The sequence below is a fragment of the Anser anser genome, assembly GCF_964211835.1.
Source record: "Anser anser genome assembly, chromosome: 1".
Taxonomy (NCBI): domain Eukaryota; kingdom Metazoa; phylum Chordata; class Aves; order Anseriformes; family Anatidae; genus Anser; species Anser anser.
Window position 1 is genome coordinate 138,170,358 of NC_139720.1, and position 21,804 is coordinate 138,192,161.

General features: G+C 37.7%; 1 protein-coding gene across 2 annotated transcripts in view; it reads left to right on the plus strand.

Annotated features, from left to right (window-relative positions):
* Positions 1-10,151: 10,151 nt before the first annotated feature.
* LOC310892814 (interleukin-5 receptor subunit alpha-like) overlaps positions 10,152-21,804 on the plus strand; it is a 44,216-nt gene continuing 32,563 nt past the window's right edge. Inside the window, exons 1-3 of one of the 2 annotated variants that reach the window (XM_083821037.1) lie at positions 10,152-11,099; positions 17,961-18,131; positions 21,418-21,617. In XM_083821037.1, the coding sequence (XP_083677163.1) occupies positions 21,515-21,617 (103 nt within the window). In that variant the 5' untranslated portion in view covers positions 10,152-11,099; positions 17,961-18,131; positions 21,418-21,514. The remainder of the gene's footprint in view (positions 11,100-17,960; positions 18,132-21,417; positions 21,618-21,804) is intronic. The other variant, XM_083821038.1, reaches the window with a different exon arrangement.

Genomic DNA, 21,804 nt, shown 5'->3' on the forward strand with positions numbered 1-21,804 from the left:
CCTTTAATGAATCAATGACAAAAGAAGGACTTTGCCACCCTGCCCTTGTGCCTGGTAGGGGCAAATTGTATAGGGAAACTTGGAAGTTAAAGCAATTGAAAGATTAATGAAAGCTAGAGCAGAAGAGTTCAAAACCCATCAGTGCTGCATACAAATTCCTACATAATCTATCATGGAACACATAAGCCTTCAGGTGAAGCCACTCTTGAAAACTGCAATGTGGGATCATGCAGAAGAAAACTATTTTGTTTTCTTTTGTTTTGTTTTGTACCGTAGAAAACTATAATGTTTTCTTTGTCAGCAGTGACCGAGGGAGAACTTTACCTTGCATTTGGTTCAGACCTTAGTATTTAATTTAGCCCCAAGTTGTGGCATGTGGTGAAGTTGCATGCAATCACTCCATCTTCCTTGAAACAATATATAAATTGTTTGCAACTAAAAATGAAAACAAAATAAAAACCATGACCTAATATCAGGAGATAAGTGAAATCACCAAAATAAGGGCACATCTTTCAGTCCATGTGGCAGGTCTTATTGGAAATATGTTTCTGTTTCTATGTCACTGTTCTATAGTGTACAGAAGGGTAACCACTAAGTTATGAAATGTGTTTTTATGTTATTATGCTCAGGTAAAGCAAAAGATAATTGGGGTTCTTGTGACTAGTGTGCATTCTCCCTTCGGTCACTGAGAAAATCTCATTATGAGAGAAAATTCAGTCAAACCATCTCTGCCCATGTAGCACCTGTGGCAATATGCCAAGTTGGTACCAGATGAGATGTAAGACAAGTGGTCTCATGACAATCCAGCATGCAAGTTACTCATACTCCTTTTACTGATGATGTAAAGAAGAAAAATACAAGTACCAAGTGGCATTCTACTCCTGCTGCAAGGCAAAGCACCAATTCTGCTACCTTTCTCCTTCGTATTAACATTTCTGCATGCTGAGTGCATGTATGTGAAGGGAATGCTTTGGCAAGTGCTTGGAATGGCTTCCCTCAAAACCTCTGCAAGGGTCCACACAACACTTTCTTGATGGATACATCTACCACAGGTATGTTCCATGCTGCTAGTGTTTCTCCCACAAGCCAAGGAAAGGCTTAGAATACCCTTACCTATAATTTCCACCTTGTGCTGAGTAGGCAGAATTGGTTAGGCCTGCCTGTTATTCAGAGACCTTCTCTGAATGCCAGGCTATCTGCCTACCTCTAGAAAGAACTGGTTTTCAAGCTCTATCTAGGTTTGCAGTTCATTTCCAATGCAATAGTGAGCATTTCTCTCATCAGGTGAGCAATTCTCTCATCTGCACATTCTCAAGGAGTGAAAGTAGTTTAAAATACGTTTTCCCATTGTCTGCTGATTGTAAAGTTGCCTTTGCTGGAATACTTTCACTATGATAATGAATGTGGTAAAAAGTTGAAAATTCACTGTAAAGCTGCACTTTAGAGAAGTTGCTTGGTCAGGTAACCAGATCACAAGGTTTAGAATAGCAACAGAGAAATAAAGGAAACAGAACTAATTGTATGATCAGTAGTTGCTATAATGTGGCCACAAGGAATGAGGTAGTTGACCTATATTGTAATAATTTTTTTTTCTTTTTTTTTTTCTGATTGGCTTCTTGTACATTAAGCATAAAATACAGTTAGATGAATGGTGTTTATGCATGTACTGTGGCTAACAGCAGATGCAATAATGCTGAGGGAAGTCATTAGTTTTTTCTTAGTTAAGAGAAAATATTATGACTTATTTGTTCCCTTTCTTCTAAAGAGTAATAGCTTGCATAAATGGCAAGGGGTTTTTCATTGGAGGCTTGTGGGATCAAATAAAAGAAGATATGTAGAATTACTGTGAAAATATGGAAACAGAATCCAAAGACAAAGGTAAACAAATGCTCTGCCTTGCCTTCAGAGGTGTAAAGTGCAGGGCATTCTGCAGACCGATTCCAATGTGAACGCCCCAAAGAAAATGGGCACTTCATTTGATGCATTTGTCTTACATAAAAGCTTTATTGCTAGTGGTGAGGTTGTTATAAGGAGGAGGTGGGGATTTATTTTATGGTTTAAATTTTGTTTCTCCTTCATCGGTAACCCTGAGTTAGATCTGAAGGTGATTTCATGAAACATTTCACATGATAAACACACAGGGAATGGTTAATGTTGTTATTTCACAGGGGAATCAAGAGAACCTCTTTGAACCTGGTAGAGTAAGCAAACTGGACAGGTCATGATGAGGAAGCCAACAGGTCTCAGTAAGAAGACACAGAATTTGCTTTTTCTTCACAACCTGATAATGCTTATTACCAAGGTCCTTTCAGGAAGAGAAACACCTTCCTGAAGCAGTGAAGCATTGAAGCACTGAAGCACATGCATGCTAGAGCATGTGCAATGACAGTGGTACTGAACTGAGACAAGCTAAGTTGTGTAGCTTTTTATAGTCCTCGCACAAATACTTGCATCAAGCACACCCATAAACATGTCCCAGATAGAAGTCCACAATTATGTCAAAAATTTATTTTGACAAATTTCATTATGCTAATGTATGTGAAATTGGGTGACCTTGTGAATTATGGGACAATGTATTTACTCAGTACAATTACTGTATTCACAGAACAGGAAATGAGAGAGCAAAGGAACTAATTATGATGGAGCTGCTCAGAACTGAGTTGTGCTGATTAATAACCTGTAGAGGAACTGAAAGGGTCCTACTACAGGTTGAAGATAGTCCTATGACTCATGTGGCTACTCAGCTTCTGTAATTCTTGAAACTGGGCCCTGCGGACTCTCATAACAGGATTACACTTGGAACAGCAAGTTCCTGCACTGGGGAAGTTGGGTCATGATGTAACTGTTACAGTGAATTAGGATACAGGAAACTAGCCAATATAAAAGTTAATTTATTGCCATGTGAACTTCCTTAATTATGAAAAAAAAAAAAGGATTCGAACAGTTAAAACCCTCATTATCTATACAGAATAAACAATGTGCTATCAATTTCAGTGTAAGTATTTTAACTAACTAACTTCTGGGAATGTATGATTTCCCATCAGGAAATGGCAGGAGGAGACATCACCTTCTGTGTCAATATGAAGCTGGAGTACATAGAACTCTTTCTGGAGATGGGCGAGGAGTTGACAGACAGTTTAAGTGTCAGGATTACAGGGAGGGCAGGGACAGGGGACATTATAGTGGGAGTGTGCTGCAGGCCACCCGATCAAGAAGACCAGGCAGATGAGGCCCTCTACAGATAGAGAGAAGCAGCTTCCTGTTCACAAGCGCTGGTCCTCCTGGGGGACTTCAACCACCCCGATATCTGTTGGAGGGACAGCACAGCAGGGCATAGGCAATCCAGGAGGTTCCTGGAATACATTGATGATAACTTCCTTCTTCAAGTGATAGAGGAGTCAGTGAGAGGAGGTGCTGTGCTGGACCTCATTCTCGCCAACAAAGACGGGCTGGTAGGGAATGGGAAATTCAAGGGCAGCCTTGGCTGCAGGGACCATGATATGGTGCAGTTTGGGATTCAGAGGGCAGTGAGGAGGGAGCACAGTAAGCTTGCTACTCTGGACTTTGGGAGAGCAGACTTTGCCCTCTTCAGGGATCTGCTTGGTAGAGTATCATGGGAGAAAGCCCTGGAGGGAAGAGGGGCTCAAGAAAGCTGGTTAATATTCAAACATCACCTCCCTCAAGCTCAGGAGGGATGCATTCCAGCAAAGAGGAAGTCACGCAAAAACGCCAGGAGGCCTGCATGAATGAACAAGGAGCCTCTGGCCAAAGTTAAACAGAAAAAGAAGGCCTACAGGGAGCGGAAGCAAGAACAGATAGCTTGGAAGAGACACAGAGACATTGTCTGAACATCCAGAGATCAGGTTAGGAAAGCCAAAGCCCTCTTAGAATTAAATTTGGCCAGGAACACCAAGGGGAACAAGAAAGACTTCTATAGGTACATCATTCATAAAAAGAAGACTAGGGAAATTGTGGGCCCTCTCCAGAAGGAAACAGGAGACCTGGAATATGGAGAATGCTAAGGTACTCAGTGACTTTTTTGCCTCAGTCTTCACTGACAAGTGCTTGAGCCACATAGCCCAGACCCCAGAAGGCAAAGGTGGGGATTGGAAAAATGATGAACCAGTGTAGGACGTAGTCAATGAACTAAGACCATCTAAGGAACCTGAAGGTGCACAAGTCCATGGAACCTGATGAGATGCATACACAGGTCCTGAAGGAACTGGCGGATGTAGTTGCTAAGCCACTGTCCATCATATTTGAGAAGTTCTGGCAGTCGGGTAAAGTTCCCACTCACTGGAAGATGGGAAACAAAACCCCTGTTTTTAAAAAGAATAAAAAGGAAGACCTGGGCAACTAAAGATGAGTCAATCTTACCTCTGTGCTAGGTAAGATCATGGAGCAGATCCTCCTGGAAACTGTGCTAAGACACATTAAAAACAGAGAGGTAATTGGTGACAGCCAACATGGCTTCAATAAGGGCAGATCATGCCTGCAAATTTGGTGGCCTTCTACAATGGAGTTACAGCACTGGTGGATAGGGGAAGAGCAACTGACATCATCTACGTGGACTTGTGTAAGGCATTTGACACTGTCCCCCATTATATCCTTGTCTCTAAATTGGAGAGACATGGATTTGACAGATGGACTGCTCAGTGGGTAAGGAGTTGGCTGGATGGTTGCACTCAAAAAGTTACTATCAATGGCTCCATGTCCAAGTGGAGATCAGTAACGAGTGGTGTTCCTCAGAGATCAGTATTGGGGTTGGTGCTGTTTAACATTTTTGTTGGTGACATGGACAGTGGGATTGAGTGCATCCTCAGCAAGTTAGCAGATGACACCAAGCTGTGTTGTGTAGTTGACATGTTGGAGGGACAGGATGCCATCCAGAGGGACCTTGACAGACTTGAGAGTCGGGCCTGTGTGAACCACATGAGGTTCAAGAAGGCTAAGTGCAAGGTCCTGCACCTGGGTAAGAGCAATGCCAAACACAAATACAGGCTGGGCGGAGAATGGATTGAGAGCAGCTCTGAGGAGAAGGACCTGGGGGTTTTGGTTAATGAGAAGCTCAACATGAGCCAGCAGTGTGTGTTTGCAGCCCAGAAAGCCAAATATATCCTGGGCTGCATCAAAAGCAGCGTGGCCAGCAGCAGAGAGAGGGAGGTGATTCTCCCCCTCTACTCTTCTCTCATGAGACTCCCCCTGGAGTGCTGCATTCAGGTCTGGGGGCCCCAGCACAAGAAGGACATGGAAGTATTAGAATGAGTCCAGAGGAAGGCCACAAAGCTGATCAAGTGGTTGCAGCACCTCTCCTATGTAGACAAGCTGAGGGAGTTGGGGTTGTTCATCCAGAAGAAGAGAAGGCCCTGGGGAGGCCTTACAGCGGCCTTCCAGTACCTAAAGGGGGCCTACAGGAAAGCTGGGGTGGGGATTTTTTGTCAGAGACTTTAGTGATAGGTCAAGGGGTAATGGCTTTAAACTAAAAGAGGGTAGGTTTAGATAATATATAAGGAGGAAATTCTTTACTCTGAGGGTGGTGAGGCCCTGGAAAAGGTTGCTCAGAGAAGCTGTGGATGTCCTGTCCCTGGAAGTGTTCAAGGCCAGGCTGGATGGGGCTTTGGGCAACCTGGTCCGGTGGGAGGTGTCCCTGCCCATGGCAGGGGGTGGAACTGGGTGATAATTAAGGTCCCTTCCAACCCAAACCATTCTATGATTCTGTGATTCTATGATATTATGACTTGACAGAAAATCACAAAATGCACAAAGTAACCTCTGAAGAGGGTTTGGATCCCACTTTTATTTATTTATTTATTTATTTATTATTTGCAGTTTATTATCAGTGTTTGACCTAGACGCGGATGTTTTTACCAAAACAGTCAACTTGAAAGTGAATTTCCCCGTAGCTGCTGTGTCAGTCTGAAGATTGATTTGGTTTGCTTATGAAATGGAGGGGAGTTGCATGCCAGAGTAGTGTAAAAGCACCGCTGGCTAGACCAGCACATTATACCACAGACTTTTAGGGCTGATCTGTGGTCTTTTCAAAACCAGAATCATTGCAGAGGCTTTATATGACTAGCTTTCTAACCTTAAATTTGAAACACAATTTAAAGAACTGCATGCATAAGAAAGAGGATTGCTGATCAGGAAGAAGTTGATAATCAGACAATCTTTCAGTCATCTTTATTTTTGTTTCTCTGCCTTAATGTATTTTAAATTTATAACTTTTCATTGGAGGTACCAGACCTAGAAAGAAAATGATATTAGAAACTTGGGTATGGATTAGAACTTTATTTATTTTTTCCTTATTATTTTTATTTCTTAATCTTACAAACAGATACATTTGTGCTCTAGAATTACTCAGGCCCCAAGCTGGCTTCAGGGACAGCTGAACAACAAGCTGAACAACAAGCTGGCTTTGTTGAACACAAAGTGGCTTTTCTTTTTACACAAACTAAATAAGCTTAAAATCTTAAAAGCAATTTTCATATCCTTCCAAAAATGAGAAACTATTACCTGTAATCAGTTCAAAACAGCAAATACTGCCAGGTATCCCCAGCCTATAAATTTGGGTGATACTGTCCAATATATATATAAAAAAAAAAAAAAAAGTCCTCTTTTCCTTTATTTATGGCATACAGCCAAAGCTATTTTTTTTGTATAGTGCACAAGAGACTCTGAGACTGTAGCAAGGAGATTTGTTTAAACTTTTTACTCCTGTTTTGCACTTCAAAATAAAACTGGAAATTGTAGCTGATTATGATATGATATGATATGACATGACATGACATGACATGATATGATATGATATTATGACCTCACATGTAAGAGAAGTGTAAGGACAAGTTCACTAGCTGTAAATTCGTCTATGATGTCACAGAACTCCAGACACAGACCATATCTAGATGCAAGTCTATCCAATAGGTACACTAGAGAGCCCTTTTGTGGGTATTACAGAGCTTGGAAACCAAAATACAGTTTAGCTCTTCCCTCTGTGGTACCAACGGGTTTAGAGGTTTCCTTTGATTTCAGTTTACAAGAAGTAATTTCCTTTCCTTACGTGATTTAGCAGTTGATGCTTGCTTGTCTTTGATCACAGGCTACCATCATGTGGCCACTTTGAGAATCTTCCCAAGTAACAGGATCCTAAAGGCTGATTACTTCTCAGCCTGGAAAACACCAAGGCACTGTCTATGTACACCATCAAATCCACACGTGGCTTTCAGAGGGTTTAATTTTGCTTCTTAATTGCACTCATTTATTTCTTAGGCATTCTTCCCTTTGATTCGTGTATGTTTTGTCCTGCTTTACCCCCCCCCCCCCCCCCCCATTCCCCCTCAAACAAACAAACAAACCCCTAAAAATGGACAAAACGTACCTTCATTTCAGAAAGGAAAAGGTGCAAGTTTTTCTGTAAGTAGCTTCTTTGGGATATTCCAGGCATTAAATTCTAAGACATAGGTTTATTTATGTTGTGTATTTCTCTTCATGCACACCATTCTCAGAGCTTCAACCATCCTTATGTAAATGAGATCGTATGGCTGGAATCTAGCCAACATGCTCCAAAGCTTATGCTTCTGAGATATTACTTCAGATTGTATATCAAAACAAACAAATACGGAAATATGTAAAGGTGTAGCTTTGCAGACATCATGGTAGGAAAGATCTCCAGGTGGAATGGAAGCCTATACTGTAGACCAGAACCTTGTACCAAATAAAGGCTCTTTTACTGGACTAATGTTTATTCATGTACAATCCAATTAATATTTAAAAATAAATTACATCCTTATTATATTCTTTGCAGAACTGACTAGGATTCTTTGTTGGATCGCTTCATCAGGAAATCCAAACTGAATGTTTGATGTGGTGTCAATTTATCTTATCTTCTTTTTCCCAATGTACACCAAATTGCTTAAAAAGCGGAAAACTGAACATACTTTAGACAAAGATTTTTAGTTACAGATATTGATAAATCCTGGTCTTGAACTTTATTTTATTTATTTTATTTTATTTTATTTTATTTTATTTTATTTTATTTTATTTTATTTTATTTTATTTTATTTTATTTTATTTATTATTTTATTTTATTTTGTCTAACCAGAATTAATTTAAAAATCAAAATATACCCAAATAAAATTTCTGTTAACAGATTTTATATACTGATGAAGAGCAGATCAATGCTGCATTTGCAGGTAGGCTTATGGACCAGAGGAAATAATGTTTTTGCTTACAGTCATTTTTTAAAGTTCATTCATACAGTGAAGGTTAAATGAGACATCAAGGATGGGATTCATTTCTGGACTATAGATTAAAACTTCATATTATTGCAATCTACACCTTAGTTTTGGTGCTGTCTGCTCACTTCATGAACAATGGATGATTTCTGGGTGAAATGAATGGGGTGAATGAAATGTTTTCTTGTCAAAGTGTAGTTTTTCATTGACAATAACAATAGATGGACCTAATTTGTGCACATCTAAATATCTCCAATGTAAAAACAAAACAAAGCAAAGCAAAACAAAACATTTATTGAATTCAAAATTAATTTGTCTTTGAAGTTGCAGTGAGCCCAAGCCATCAGCTAATTGTTCTCCCATCATATTACATATTTACCTAGCTCTATGCTGGACTCTATGCTCTATACTCCAAGAAATATTATCAAAGGCTTTATTGAAATCCAAAAAGATGACATCAAATGGCTTCCATCAATCAGCTAGATGGGTAACCTTGTCATAAAAGGAAATTAAGTTCATTAACCAGGACTTGTGAAACTGTACTGGTTGTGATCAATGACTGCATTGATTCAGGTGTTTCTCAATAACCTCCAGAATAATCTTCTGCATAATTTTACCAGGCACGGAAGTGACACTGACAGGCTGGTTATTACCAGGGTCTTCTTTCTTGTCCTTCTTGAAATTGGAATGATCTTTGCCATCTTTCACTTGACTGAGACTTCTCCAGATTCCCAAGACTATGGGAAAATAATTGAGAGAGATCTTGTGAAGGCATCAGCCAGCTCTCTGAGTTCCCTGGGATGAATCCCATTGTGCCCCATAGACTTATATGCATCCAGACGGAGCAGCAAATCCCTCACAACTTCAGGGTTGGCTGGGAGTTTATCATTACCATGGTAACAGTCCTCCAGCTCAGTAATGTAAGGATTTTCATTTCTTTCCTATTTACTCACTACTGTACCCTGACTCACGGAGAATTGTGCTCAGGTTTCCAGTCTGGGCTACTCTGAGTTTTTTGAAAAAATATATTGAGGAAGTTAACTAATGACGTTCTTCCTTTGCCTTTCTGGATTTCTTTGTAAGCTTGGGCTTATCATATTCTGATCATTACTTTCTAGTGAGGTTTTTCCTTAGAGTAGATTTGTTCTCATTCATTCATTGTTTTGTTTTGTTGCTAAAGTTCATGGTATATTATCCAAGCCAATCCTGCTTGCCTTTTCTTCTTTCAAGTCTTTTTAAAACACTAAGTATCAAATATTTATTAGTACCCTTTCCACCTAAATGTCGGTAGTCTCTCAGGAACTCTGTTTTTACCTTTTTCTTCCTAAAACAATCAGAAGAGTGAAGTAAAATTGAACTAGAGTATCTCTGTACACCACATACTCTGATAAGAATTCCTCTTCTGCAACGGCACATTCTCAGGTGTGTAATCTGTGTAGTCTTTCTCGCCAGCAAAATAGTTACAGGTCAGACTATGCAGGAACATTTCTTGCTCCCTAACTTAAATAGTAAGTTTATCAGAACTAATGACCCAATAAAGATAGGTTCCTAGTAACTTCAGGAGAAGATGGAGATTTGAACAGTCTTCATGTGATGTACGCAAAAGACGCTTTGGTATGGGGTTATTTTTCCAAATCTGAGTTCCTAATAAATATAAATGGATATAATAATAATATATATATAATATATTAATATAATACATGATATATATTACAATATCTATAATATAATATCTATAATATAATAATAGATATAAATAGATATAAAAGGCCAGTTTTTAATAGAAAAGTCATTCCAAATGCATAGGTTGAGGTTTATCTCTAATGTTAACCCTCTGAAAATTATATCTACATCTGATCCAGAGTCTCACCCAAGAGGGCTTTAAAGGAGCAGCTCTGAAAATTCATTTGCTCTGCTTGATGGGATGAGATTAACCTGATTACAGATACATAAATCATAACAACTTTTTTTCTGTTTTCTCTATGAGGGGAACTCAAGATAATGACCACAGACTTAGGGATCTTAGATACCTAAGGAATGGCAGGTGAATCTCAAACTCCTGATGTGGAGATAGATCTTTGCATAGTGCCACAAATGTCTCGTCATCTGATACTGGTACAGGTAGTTTCAGTGGGGTGGTTACCTGCTACAAATACTAGCTAACTCTATTTTGTTTGCACAATGTTTACTCTATCTTCCTCTTATTTTTTTTCCCAGCATTGGAGCACCTGAGGTGATTCTTCAGGAATAAAATTTTGTTAAACTAAGGAACAACTGCTTAAAAGGAAGAAAATGTTTAGCCACATATACTTGTCAGATAAAGCAAAATGGAAGTGGGGAAATGAATATGACTCAGCTGAAAGCAGTGAGCAGTTTAACAGAACGATGACAACCCTGACTCATCTGGGAAAATATTAGTTCTCTTGCGTCAAGAGAGTTGGTACTGTTTGCATGAAGAAGTGTACTAGAAAGGGTTAAAAAATGAGGTAGTGCCTGGGAGTGACTCTAATTTAAGAGTTAACTGATCTGGTAACACACAAGGAGGTGAGTAAACTGATCTATAGCAAAAAGGATAGTAACACCGGACTGAGTGCAAGAAGGTATTTGGAAATGATTGGTCCAAAGTGGAAGTTACAGCTTTGACAAATCTACAGAAGCTATGGAGTGGGAAAGCTGCAGAATGAGAAACATGTCTTACTGGGACTCTCCCACATGCTAAATGGGAAATTACCAAAGCTTCGCAGTTGGAAATAATGCAGTAGAGAGACATATATTAGATCTTCTTCATTAGAGTTGAGTGTACCTTTCTTGTAAGACTGAAGGAGTGAATTGTACATGGACCGCAACAGGTGTGAACCTCTGCCAAAGGTAGGCGTTAATATTATTCCTTTTTAAAACTAACTTTCTTTTCTTTCTTTCTTTTTCTTTCTTTCTTTCTTTTCTTTCTTTCTTTCTTTCTTTCTTTCTTTCTTTCTTTCTTTCTTTCTTTCTTTCTTTCTTTCTTTCTTTCTTTCTTTCTTTCTTTTTCTTTCTTTCTTTCTTTCTTTCTTTCTTTCTTTCTTTCTTTCTTTTTTCTTTCTTTCTTTTCTTTTCTTTTCTTTTCTTTTCTTTTCTTTTCTTTTCTTTTCTTTTCTTTTCTTTTCTTTTCTTTTCTTTTCTTTTCTTTTCTTTTCTTTTCTTTTCTTTTCTTTTCTTTTCTTTTCTTTTCTTTTCTTTTCTTTTCTTTTCTTTTTCTTTTCTTTTCTTTTCTTTTTTTCTTTTTTTTTTTTTCTTTTTCTTTTTCTTTTTTTCTTCCTTCCTTCCTTGAAGGACTCACCCTCTGTTGAGGAAGTCAGAACTGTGCTAGAACAGCCTTCTGCCAACTGACAGATTTTAACCCAACTTCCATCCAATTTTTTTTTTTTCCCAGTAACTCTCAAGCAAAACATCAATGTTTAGCCTGGAAAGTAAAGTGTCCTCCACCGGGAAAATGAAAACAAACAAATAAACAAACCAAACCACAGAAAAACTCCACCTGATCTCAAATTATTTTTCAAGGCAAATGTGTTAATTTCAGAAGGCTCTTCTTACAGAACTTTCTAAAATTGAGAATAAATCTGATTTGTTGAATGTTTAGCATCATCAGGTTTCATCACAAGTAATTCTTTTTTTTTTTTTTTTTCCTGTGACAAAAACCAGTGCCCACAGATAGCTCAGTTTTTTGGGTGATAATGGAATTGTTTCAAAGAGCACATGGAATGGCTGCTCAAAGCCTATGCTTGGTTGCTGAAATGCTTTTGAATTGTCATGACTATCAAATACAGCTCCCTCACTTTCACTGTGGTTGCTGGCACTGTGCCCAGGTGGCCAAGGGGGTCAACAGCATCTTGGTTCGTATCAGGAAAAGTGCAGCCAGCAGGACAAGGGACGTGATTATCCCCCTGTAATCAGCTCTGGTGAGGCTGCACCTCGAGTACCATGTTCAGTTTTGGGCCACTCACTACAAGAAAGACGTTGAGGCCCTGGAGCGTGTTCAGAGAAGGGCTACAAAGCTGGCAAAGGGCCTGGAACACAAGTCCTGTGAGGAGCGGCTGAGGGAACTGGGGATGTTCAGTCTGGAGAAGAGGAGGCTCGGGGGAGACCTTATTGCTCTCTACAAATACCTGAAAGGAAGTTGTGAGGAGCTGGGGGTCGGCCTTTTTTCATAGATAACCAGTGACAGGACTAGAGAGAATGGCCTCAAATAGCACCAGGGGAGGTTTAGGTTGTAAAAGAGGAGACATTTCTTCTTAGAAAGAGCAGTCAGGCATTGGAACAAGCTGCCCAGGGAGGTGGTGGAGTCACCATCCCTGGCGGTGTTCAAGGAAAGGTTGGACGTGGTGCTTAGGGACATGGTTCAGTGGGTGACATTGGTGGTAGGGGGATGGTTGGACCAGATGATCTTGAAGGTCTTTACCAACCTTAGTGATTCTAAGATTCTATGATTCTTGCTCAGTGTATTCTCACTGATATGAGACTGAAAGACCATAAGAATGTAAAAGAGTGAGCTCTAGATTAGTAATAAGGAGCTAAGAGTGTGAGCAGGCACAATATCAATGTTGACCAGTATATAAAAGTGCTGCGCAGGTGATCTATAAGCTAATCTTTCTGTAATGCAGAATGAATTTTTTCAAAATCTGGCTAGGTGAAATCAATGCCAGTGATTCTGTTGGAGTGTTCATTTGCAAGGAATTTGAGTGTTTTGGAACTGGGATTAGCAAAAGTTATTTCACCAAAAAAAAAAATAATCTGCTTGTGATTGGTGGACAAATAGACATTTTCCCTCTGATTGTCTCTGGTGGATTTTATATCATCAGCTTGCTTGGCAACAAGTCAATTTTCTTTAAACTGAGTGGTAAATACTGCTCTTCACTATTGTGATCTTGGGCAGCTAGGGTTTGGTAGGGGAGGAGTGCCATGAGGGTGAGAAAGTCTTTCCAAAGATGATAGTTATAGCAAGTGGATAGCTTTTTTTCCCTTCCAAATTTGGCTGTGTAAAGGACACCAGTGTGCTTGTCTTCAGTGAATGTCAACTGCACATACATGTTGTCCTTGGCTGGGCAAAGAGCACCACAAGGTAGCAATAGATGGCTCCTTATCAAACCCTGGTTTGTGAGTTGAAAGAATCAGGTGAAGGATACATGAGTCAGCACTTTACAAAATCCTCAGGAATCCAAATAGGAAGCAGTATTTTAATAGCCATCTGCAAACCAATAGAAGCTTTGCCAGAGTCAGTCCTTAGTCTTAAGACTTGAAGGCTAAAGATGTTATAAGGACAAGGACTGTTTTTGAGCACCTGAAGCAATTTCTGCACACTGACTGGGAAGGAAAATGGAATGAACCATTCTGAAGGACAATCTTAAATGAATTGTGTAGAGGAAGCATGGAGAAAAATTAACAGTACTTCATTAAAACACTGCTTTTAAAAATCTGTTCATTTTTAAAAGTTCCATCTAAACAGGGAGAGCAGGCATTGCATGTTCAATAACTGTAGGGCGTCTGAAATTCAGTTGTAATTAGTAGAGATCTAGTCAATTCGGTTTAAAGTGTGATTTATCTGATTGACTGTATGGGTTTACCTTAAGGTGAGATGAGTCTCTCTCTTATTTGATTCCTCAAGTTTATAGCTGATAAAGTATATATAGTACAATTTCTGTTGTCAGTGCTTCAATATCTGATCAGGAATATTTAGACAAATTAGCAATCAAATGACAATACATAAGGAAATAAGTAATAAGCTCTTAAGCATCTACGATTTTTTTTCTGTGTTATGTTTTACCAGTTTCCTTGAAAGAAGTATAACGGTTATGAAATATAGCTTATCTTTTATAATACAGCAAGCTTTCTTCCTAGAAATATTCAGGATACATATACGTTGTTTTCACACTGAAAGATAAGTCATCTGTTTCAAGCCTTGGTCTCACAGGCTGTTATTCATCACAACTACTGTGATTCATCACTGACCTGACCATTACCCCAGAAAGAAGTTAAGTTGTATGTGTAATGAAACATTAGCTCCTGATCAGTATTTTGAATTTTTCCATGCAGTCCAAAAGCTTTAAAAGGGAAATCTCAGAACAGTATAAATTCCTGGATATTTCAGCTATTTCTGGCATGATTTGGAAAACGTGTATAATCTCTCTATACCTGGGTTCCTCACTCAGAAAAGATTAGGTCTGTTTCCCCCCCCCCAGTATTTCCCTCCTTTTTCTCTCCCATATTAAAAGTAGTGCATATTCTATAGTAGGTGTTAAATGGATCTAATTTAGTCTAACGCATCTGCCATGGAGAAACTGGCAATACTATCAGCACTGTCTTTTAATTGAAATCTTTCACTGCTTCTTTCTAATTAGCTGAGAACAAGCATGTCTGTATAATGTTACACTTTTTTAAAGGACTCATTCCCACCTCAATGCAAAGTCAGTTTATCCTAGAGCACGCCCCAAACCTGTACTTTGGTCTCTGATAAATCTCTACATGTAGGATATGACTGTAATTGATATTAACCTGTATAGATGTAGAAAAAACAGAGAGACAAAAACATTGTATCAGGTTTGCTTTTATGGTCAACGGATGGCTATTAGCTGTAGCTGACAATTTTTGGAAAGCAAAGAGATATCTTCTCCAAGAAATTACTTTCTCTGGCTAAACTTGTATTACTATATATACATGTACATCTATCTATTTTGAAAAGCATTACAAAAATATTGGACAACAAAAGAAACATTACATTTTGAGATCACAGAGTAGAAGGCCTTATGGACTGTTGCCATCCCTATTATGTGAAACCGAAACATAAAATTAGCTGCAAAACAGCATTAAAAACCCAAAGGGTTGTATTTTAGTCACTGCAGTAGAAAGCTGTGATGTCAACATTCCCTTCTGCTAACAAGAGCATATGCATTCAGGACACCCCCTTTATCTTACTGATATCCTTTCAGCTTGTCTCACTGCTCCTTTGTAGTTTAACATTTCTTTTTCAGTGGCACAAATCTTAGAAATGTAATTTTCCCTTCTATGCAAAGAAAATATGAGATTTTCCCTTCTTCCTCTATTGATGTAAACAGAGCTGGAATTAATGAGCATCTCAAATGCCCCTAGCATGATTACAAGCATTAGTTGTTCTAATACAACATAAAACACTTAAGGGAATGTGAGAAAGGAAAACCCATGTCCTGCAGCCACATGCATCTTTACTGGAACTATCTCAGCACAGTGCTTAGATGACCACAAAACAAATGATTGCTAACTACTGAACTTTGCATAGAGCACTGGTTTTACAGAAAGTTAGCAGTCATTCCTTTTAACAGGCAGCTAAATGCTGGGTGATGTACTGTTCAGTGAATCGGCTTTATGGATTTTTTTAGTTATATGACATGCCATTTTGATCAGCCCAAATACATATGTGGTTCCAATGAAACACTTTTATAATCTATTACTGAGTTCAGTGTAAGAGTCTGCTAAAATGGAAAATGTGTTGAATTCTCATCATTCTTACTTTTCTGAATACAGTTAAAACTGTATGATTATTAAAAATAAATAAATAAATAATCCCTGAGGTATATCTTTTTTCCTTTTCATCTTTAATTACTTTAAATTATGAGAAAACTCCAGAAAACATACTACTACTAGGTAATGAATGTTTTTCTCTGAAGTCAGCAATGGTAGCATTTTACTGATGTAAGAAATGTGCTGCAATTACTAATGTGCAGACATCAATCCAGTGTATAAACAGCATTTAAATCAGATAAAATTTATGTTTTACTAATATGCAGGAGACACAACAGGAAAATAAGTTTTTTATACTTTAAAAATAAAGTACTGAGCCTGTGGCCAGGTTTGCTACTATTATAATTGGATTTGAGATTCTAAGTCACACTCTTCTCACTTAAATGCAACATACCTCTAAATTTAGTTGAAGTCGTCAAGAATCATTTACCTTCCTTTATGTAGTACATTTCTATAGAGGTGAGGTTTTTTTCTGTATACACCTGTCTTAAGCTTGGGTCTAATACATACCAAAACAAAGGAACAGTAAGAGATAAAAGCTGATCTTTAATTACATTATATAATTACATTATATAATTACATTACAACAATTATACAATAATTGTATATTATTTTTATTATTTAATTGTATATTATTTTTACAAATTTATTTATTTGTATTACATTTATTTATATTACAAAAACAACAATAGTTGTATAAATGTTGTAAAATTACATTAACTAATTTAAAAAGTAAAATAACATGTGGACCTAAACACATTATTTACTAATCTTAAGCCAAGATTAGATTACTAAATGTATGTATAAGGAAAATATAGATATGAAACAGTCACAGTAATCATAGCAAAAAAATTAGAAGAAAGAGATACATAGTGCATATTTAAGGTGCAAAGTACCAGTTTTTGAGGCTTTAATAGTAAGAATTTGGAACACAGTATTGAGCTTTTGTATGACATCTGGTTTTGTTTGTTTGTTTTAATGTTAACTTTTGTGTTTTTAAAATGGATAACAAAGTACAAAAAAAGTTTCTATTCTTACCCGTTAAAACTTATGCCTTTTCAACTCTTCTCAACCAACCTCTTCAACTTAGTTGAAAATCTTTAGGTCTCTACCATTTCACCTGACAACCTATCAAAGTGAGGGGAGGCACAGGATCCTTCCTCCATCAGCATTTATCCACCGTGTGTCTGGAAGCTAAAAATGGAGAAAAGCAAAGCAGAAGAGCCAGTTTCGATGGTCTGGAGGAGAGCACAGCAGCTAGTAAATGAAAGAAGATATATGCTTTGATCTGTTCAGCTGTTGTGAAATGAGACTTTTAAGAAGTCCTTTTAAAAAAAAAATTATTTATTTATTATGGCAGTAAATAATTCATTCTTGACACCTTAGGCTCATTTCAAACCTTTGCACCAAAACCTGAAATGTTTCAGATGCTCAGTAAATAAACTTCTTAACATGAAGAGGAGGCATATCTGTTCCAAACCACATTCCCAGAAAGGCATGAGTGAGTATATCCATAATTCTCCCATCAAATTCAGCTTAAGGTGGAAAGCTGGAATACAAAATATCAGCTTGCATGAATAAAATTATAAGTTAATATCAAACCTATGTATCATCAAGGCTTCTCTAGAACTCCACTCATAACACTTCAGTATTGCAGCAATAACTGGAAATTAACCCCATTTACTAAACAAGTTAAAGGAAGAGACTTTCAGATGCTCAGTTGGGCAAAGTTTCTGATATAAAGAGTAAAACAAACAGTGGCACTTTTCCAAAAGTTAAGATTCTTTTGTTCTTTCATTTTTCTTCCATTATTTCTGTGATTTTTATCTGTCTGGTAATTTGTTTATTTTTAGCTTTAACCCATTAATTAATTTTAATTTAGTGTGCAGTAAAAGATTCATATTAGCCACCACAAAAACAGAACAGCAGCAAGGAGGTTATGATCTTTTGGGAATGTTGATCTTGTAGTCACCACTTGCCCTACACAATTTAATTTGTTCTGTAATCTGACTCTTTCTTAAAACATCAAAGACCATTGCAATATGTAAAATGTTTGGAAATCTTTCTCCTTCATATGAATAGAGAAAAAATAGCAACATCTCTCACCACTGGGGTTAGTCATAGAGAGGTGCGCCTTTTCAAGTTATTTTGAAGAATTTGGCTAAGGTTCCATGTATTAAGAGGTGTGTTTTGGTACCATAGGAGGAAGCAACAGTGGCAACGGGCTTTTCTGAGGTGGCATATTGAGAAAAAAGGAAGTCTCTTGAATCAGTTTCTCACTATAGACTTAAATCAAGACATTCTCCAGTGCTGACCTTGCTGTCATCTCAGCCCAAATGATGCTGCATGCATTTAACATGCATTAGAAAGAAGGTAAGTTTCGAAAATAAAACCAAATGTAAATAGTAGTGCTATTTTAACTATCTACCCAGACATTTAAAATGTATTTGATGTATGTTGTTTATGTCATTATTCCCTAGTCAATATCAACATTGTGTGCTATCACATATAAGGACTTTGAAAAATATGAATTCTCAGCCTTAAATGAAGTGTAAATTTTAGGTATGTCTTAATAAAACAAATGGTCCTAGTGATACCCGTTATCTAAAATTGCTTCGTAAATTGGATTTGAGCTTAAGAATGCAAGATTTTATTGCTTAATGATTGAATTTATGTTGTAAATTATGCACAATATACTTTTTTTTCAAAAGCAATTGAACGCTTTTGAACAATTTTATTATTTTCTCAAACAAAATCTAAAAAAGTGATGTTCCTTATTTTACTGTTATTATTATTATTACTTTTTTATTTAAGAGTAGTCAAATAATCAGACCCACAAAGGTTTCAGAAATGCCTTTCTTCGGATGCATGGCCAGTGCACACACCTACATTTCAGGAAATTCTCTAGTCTCTTGAATTCTTAAAATTAAGCAGTTCGTTTTCCCTGCACTAAAAGTAACTGCTCTAAGTTTTGCTCAGATTGGTTTCACTACTTTCATTTTCTGGCCCTGACTGTCTATTTCCCAGATTTGCCAGGTGGGTTTTGCGCAATCACTATGGTCTCTGCAGCTGTTCTGGTATATGGTGGGCAGCTTCCCATTTGTTACCACCCCTTTACATTACTCCATCCACCCACTGTTGCAGATTAAAAGCATTGCTGGACAGCAACCAGCAGGCACAATAGCTATAGTTGAAGTTCAACAGTGAAAACAAGGGGACAAACAAAACAAAACGAAAACAAAGAAACAAAAAAAAAGACATATAAGTATAGTTATATTCTTTAATTATTAAGAATACTTTCATAATAAAAGTGATTTTTTTTTTTTTGGCAGATTACTGTTTAGAAAACAGTCTGCCTTTTTTTTGATTATTTTTTAGATTATATTATTTACGTATTTTCTATCCCATTAAAATCTGTCTGTAAGTACATTTGACTAGAATTTATTTCTTCAGGGGAGAAATAAAGGACTAGAGAGTTCTTTTTTTAAAAAAAAAAAAGTCAGGCAATTAATTTTATTTTGCACCTCATGGACTAAATTTTGGCACCATATGCTTACATAAAGCCATTTGTAACTAAAACAACACTACAAACACAGAGTCCTGTCTGCTTATGTCTGAGAAAAAATGTTCTGTTACTCTTCTCATCTATGGTGGCATAAATGAAAATATGCATTCTTTGACAAGTAGTGTATCAAAAAGTCTTTTACATATGGATGGCTTTTTGTTTCCTTGTGATCACCTTGGGTGTTCTTATTTTACAGTGTTTTCCCTTTGCTGTATTCTGGGGACTAATGCATTGTGTATAAACATAAGAGATGTCCTGTGGGGTCAGCCCAGTCGTGCAGCTCCTATTTTGTCTGCAGCAATGGCAATAGGAGGTACCACTGGGATATATTCCACAATGTTGTCCACCTCTTGCAATCCAGCATCCACAGTTGCTAAATTAGAGATGTCAGAGTCTAACTTCATGCCTAATACTTTCTGGAACCTTTTCATAAACCTCCTTTCTGCCAGTTTGCCCAGTCCTATTCTCAGCCTGCTGATATTGTCTCCCATCACACTTCCTGTGGCTTCAAGGTGCAGGAGTTCATTATGCACTGAGTAGAGATTGCCTTCAGTGCTGTACAAAAAGTACTCCTAGGAACAAGCCACCTTTGGGAAACAACAGTGTTCTCTACTGAAATGTCTTTCTTTGACTCAAACCGTCTTTTTTTTTTTTTTTTCCCCTAAGTTTATTCAGACTTTAAAAATCTTTTCTCTGCCCCTGTGTTTTCTCTCTCCATTTGAATGCAGTCGGTTATATTGCCACACAGATGATTTCTATTTTTGTTTCTAACACCAGAAGCATTTGTTATTTTAAGATTTATTTTGTTCCCTTTCCTATTTTAAGTCCCTCTTCACTTGTGTTTTCCATAACTGTCATGTTACTGACAGCTACAAATATTTAATTTTTAACTTGTCTAGTGTTTTCCACCCTCATTTTTCCATTTGTACTGATTTAAGTACATACATGTTCCTAAGACTACTTTTGGTGGCTTCACCATGGGAATGGATGAGATCTTTATAACCACTACATGTTGGGTTATAAACCCATGAAACCTTGTTTTCATTTTACATTTTCCCTGACATTTACTCTTGCTACAAACAATACCATTCCAAGGGTATCATTAAAGAGCAGTGAGGGAAAGCATAGCTTACCCTGAACTGTCTTATTTCCCAGGCACACCAAGCAGAGAAATATACTTTTTTATTTGCTGTGCACATGGTCGAAAGCCCTGATTTGGCATGCATACTGCAGCTGTTGCTGCTGCCATAGCTGAGACAAATACCAGAGAGAACCAGGTGGGGGAATCTCTATCTTAAAGCATTCTGTCATGATTTTTCATAGCGCTTCATGTGGATTTAGTACTGAAAATATTCAAAGCCATGGTAATTGAGTTAGTTGTTGTGTGAAAAGCCCAGAACACAGAGGCTTTGAAAAGCCCAGAACACAGAGGCTTATTAATTCTGTGGAGAACTGTTTGAGAGGTCATCTTACATCAAGAGAACTGCGTTTGAATGAACAGTCAACCATCAGAGAAGCATCAATGTGCATGTCTTTCTAAAAACAACTTTGACCAGTGTGTAATCTGTTTGCTCACTCTACCCCAAAGTTTGCAAATGTGGCATATTCTTGCTGATACTCACTTTTGAAAATGGCAGGATTCATTTCTCTTCTCCTCAGATAGCTACCATTCATTTTATCCTAAAGTAGATATCTAAAACAGGTAATGTGAATCACAACCTAGAAGTAACAGTTGCTCTACTGTCACTAGAGGCTAGAGGACTCCCACAGATACAGCTGATGTTTCTGTATCTATTTAAAGTTATCTCGGATGGTTCCCACCCAAGCTGTCTGCTACCAGGTACTGTCAGTAGTGTCATTTCTGTGATCTCACCATGCAAACTAAAGAGCACCCCAATTCAAAACCAACTCAATATGGCACACGTATCATCCTTGGCCCTGGCACACAGTTAAAGACTAGGTTTAAATACAAACATCCTGGTAATAAAAGACACCGACCAACAAGACCCATCGACAATGAGTTATTTCATACTTACTTCCTACATTTTGGACATCATTTAAGTGGTTAAGTTACTGTTTCATATTATTTCACAGATGCAAGATGAAAACATCATGTTCTAAGAGCTTTTCCAGCCAAACTTGCAACTAAAGAGTCTCAATTTCTGCAGACCTGTGGCCCAGAGCAGTTGCTATGGCACATATTACATTTGTTCCTGTCATGCTGATACTAACTTTATTACAGCATAAAACACTGTTTTCCACTAGCCTGGCAAGTGGACAACCAGACGTAGCGGGTAAGTAAAATATTAAGTAACAGTTCATCCTATGTTACCCATCCCAGATGTCTGATCAGAACTTCTTTTCAAGGCTCTTTCTACAACCAGTGGATAGACATAGAGACCAAACCCATAGGAAAATTGTCCAGGATAGCTAAAAGTGAATCACCAGACATTTTGGGAGCTATAGATCAGTAAACATAAA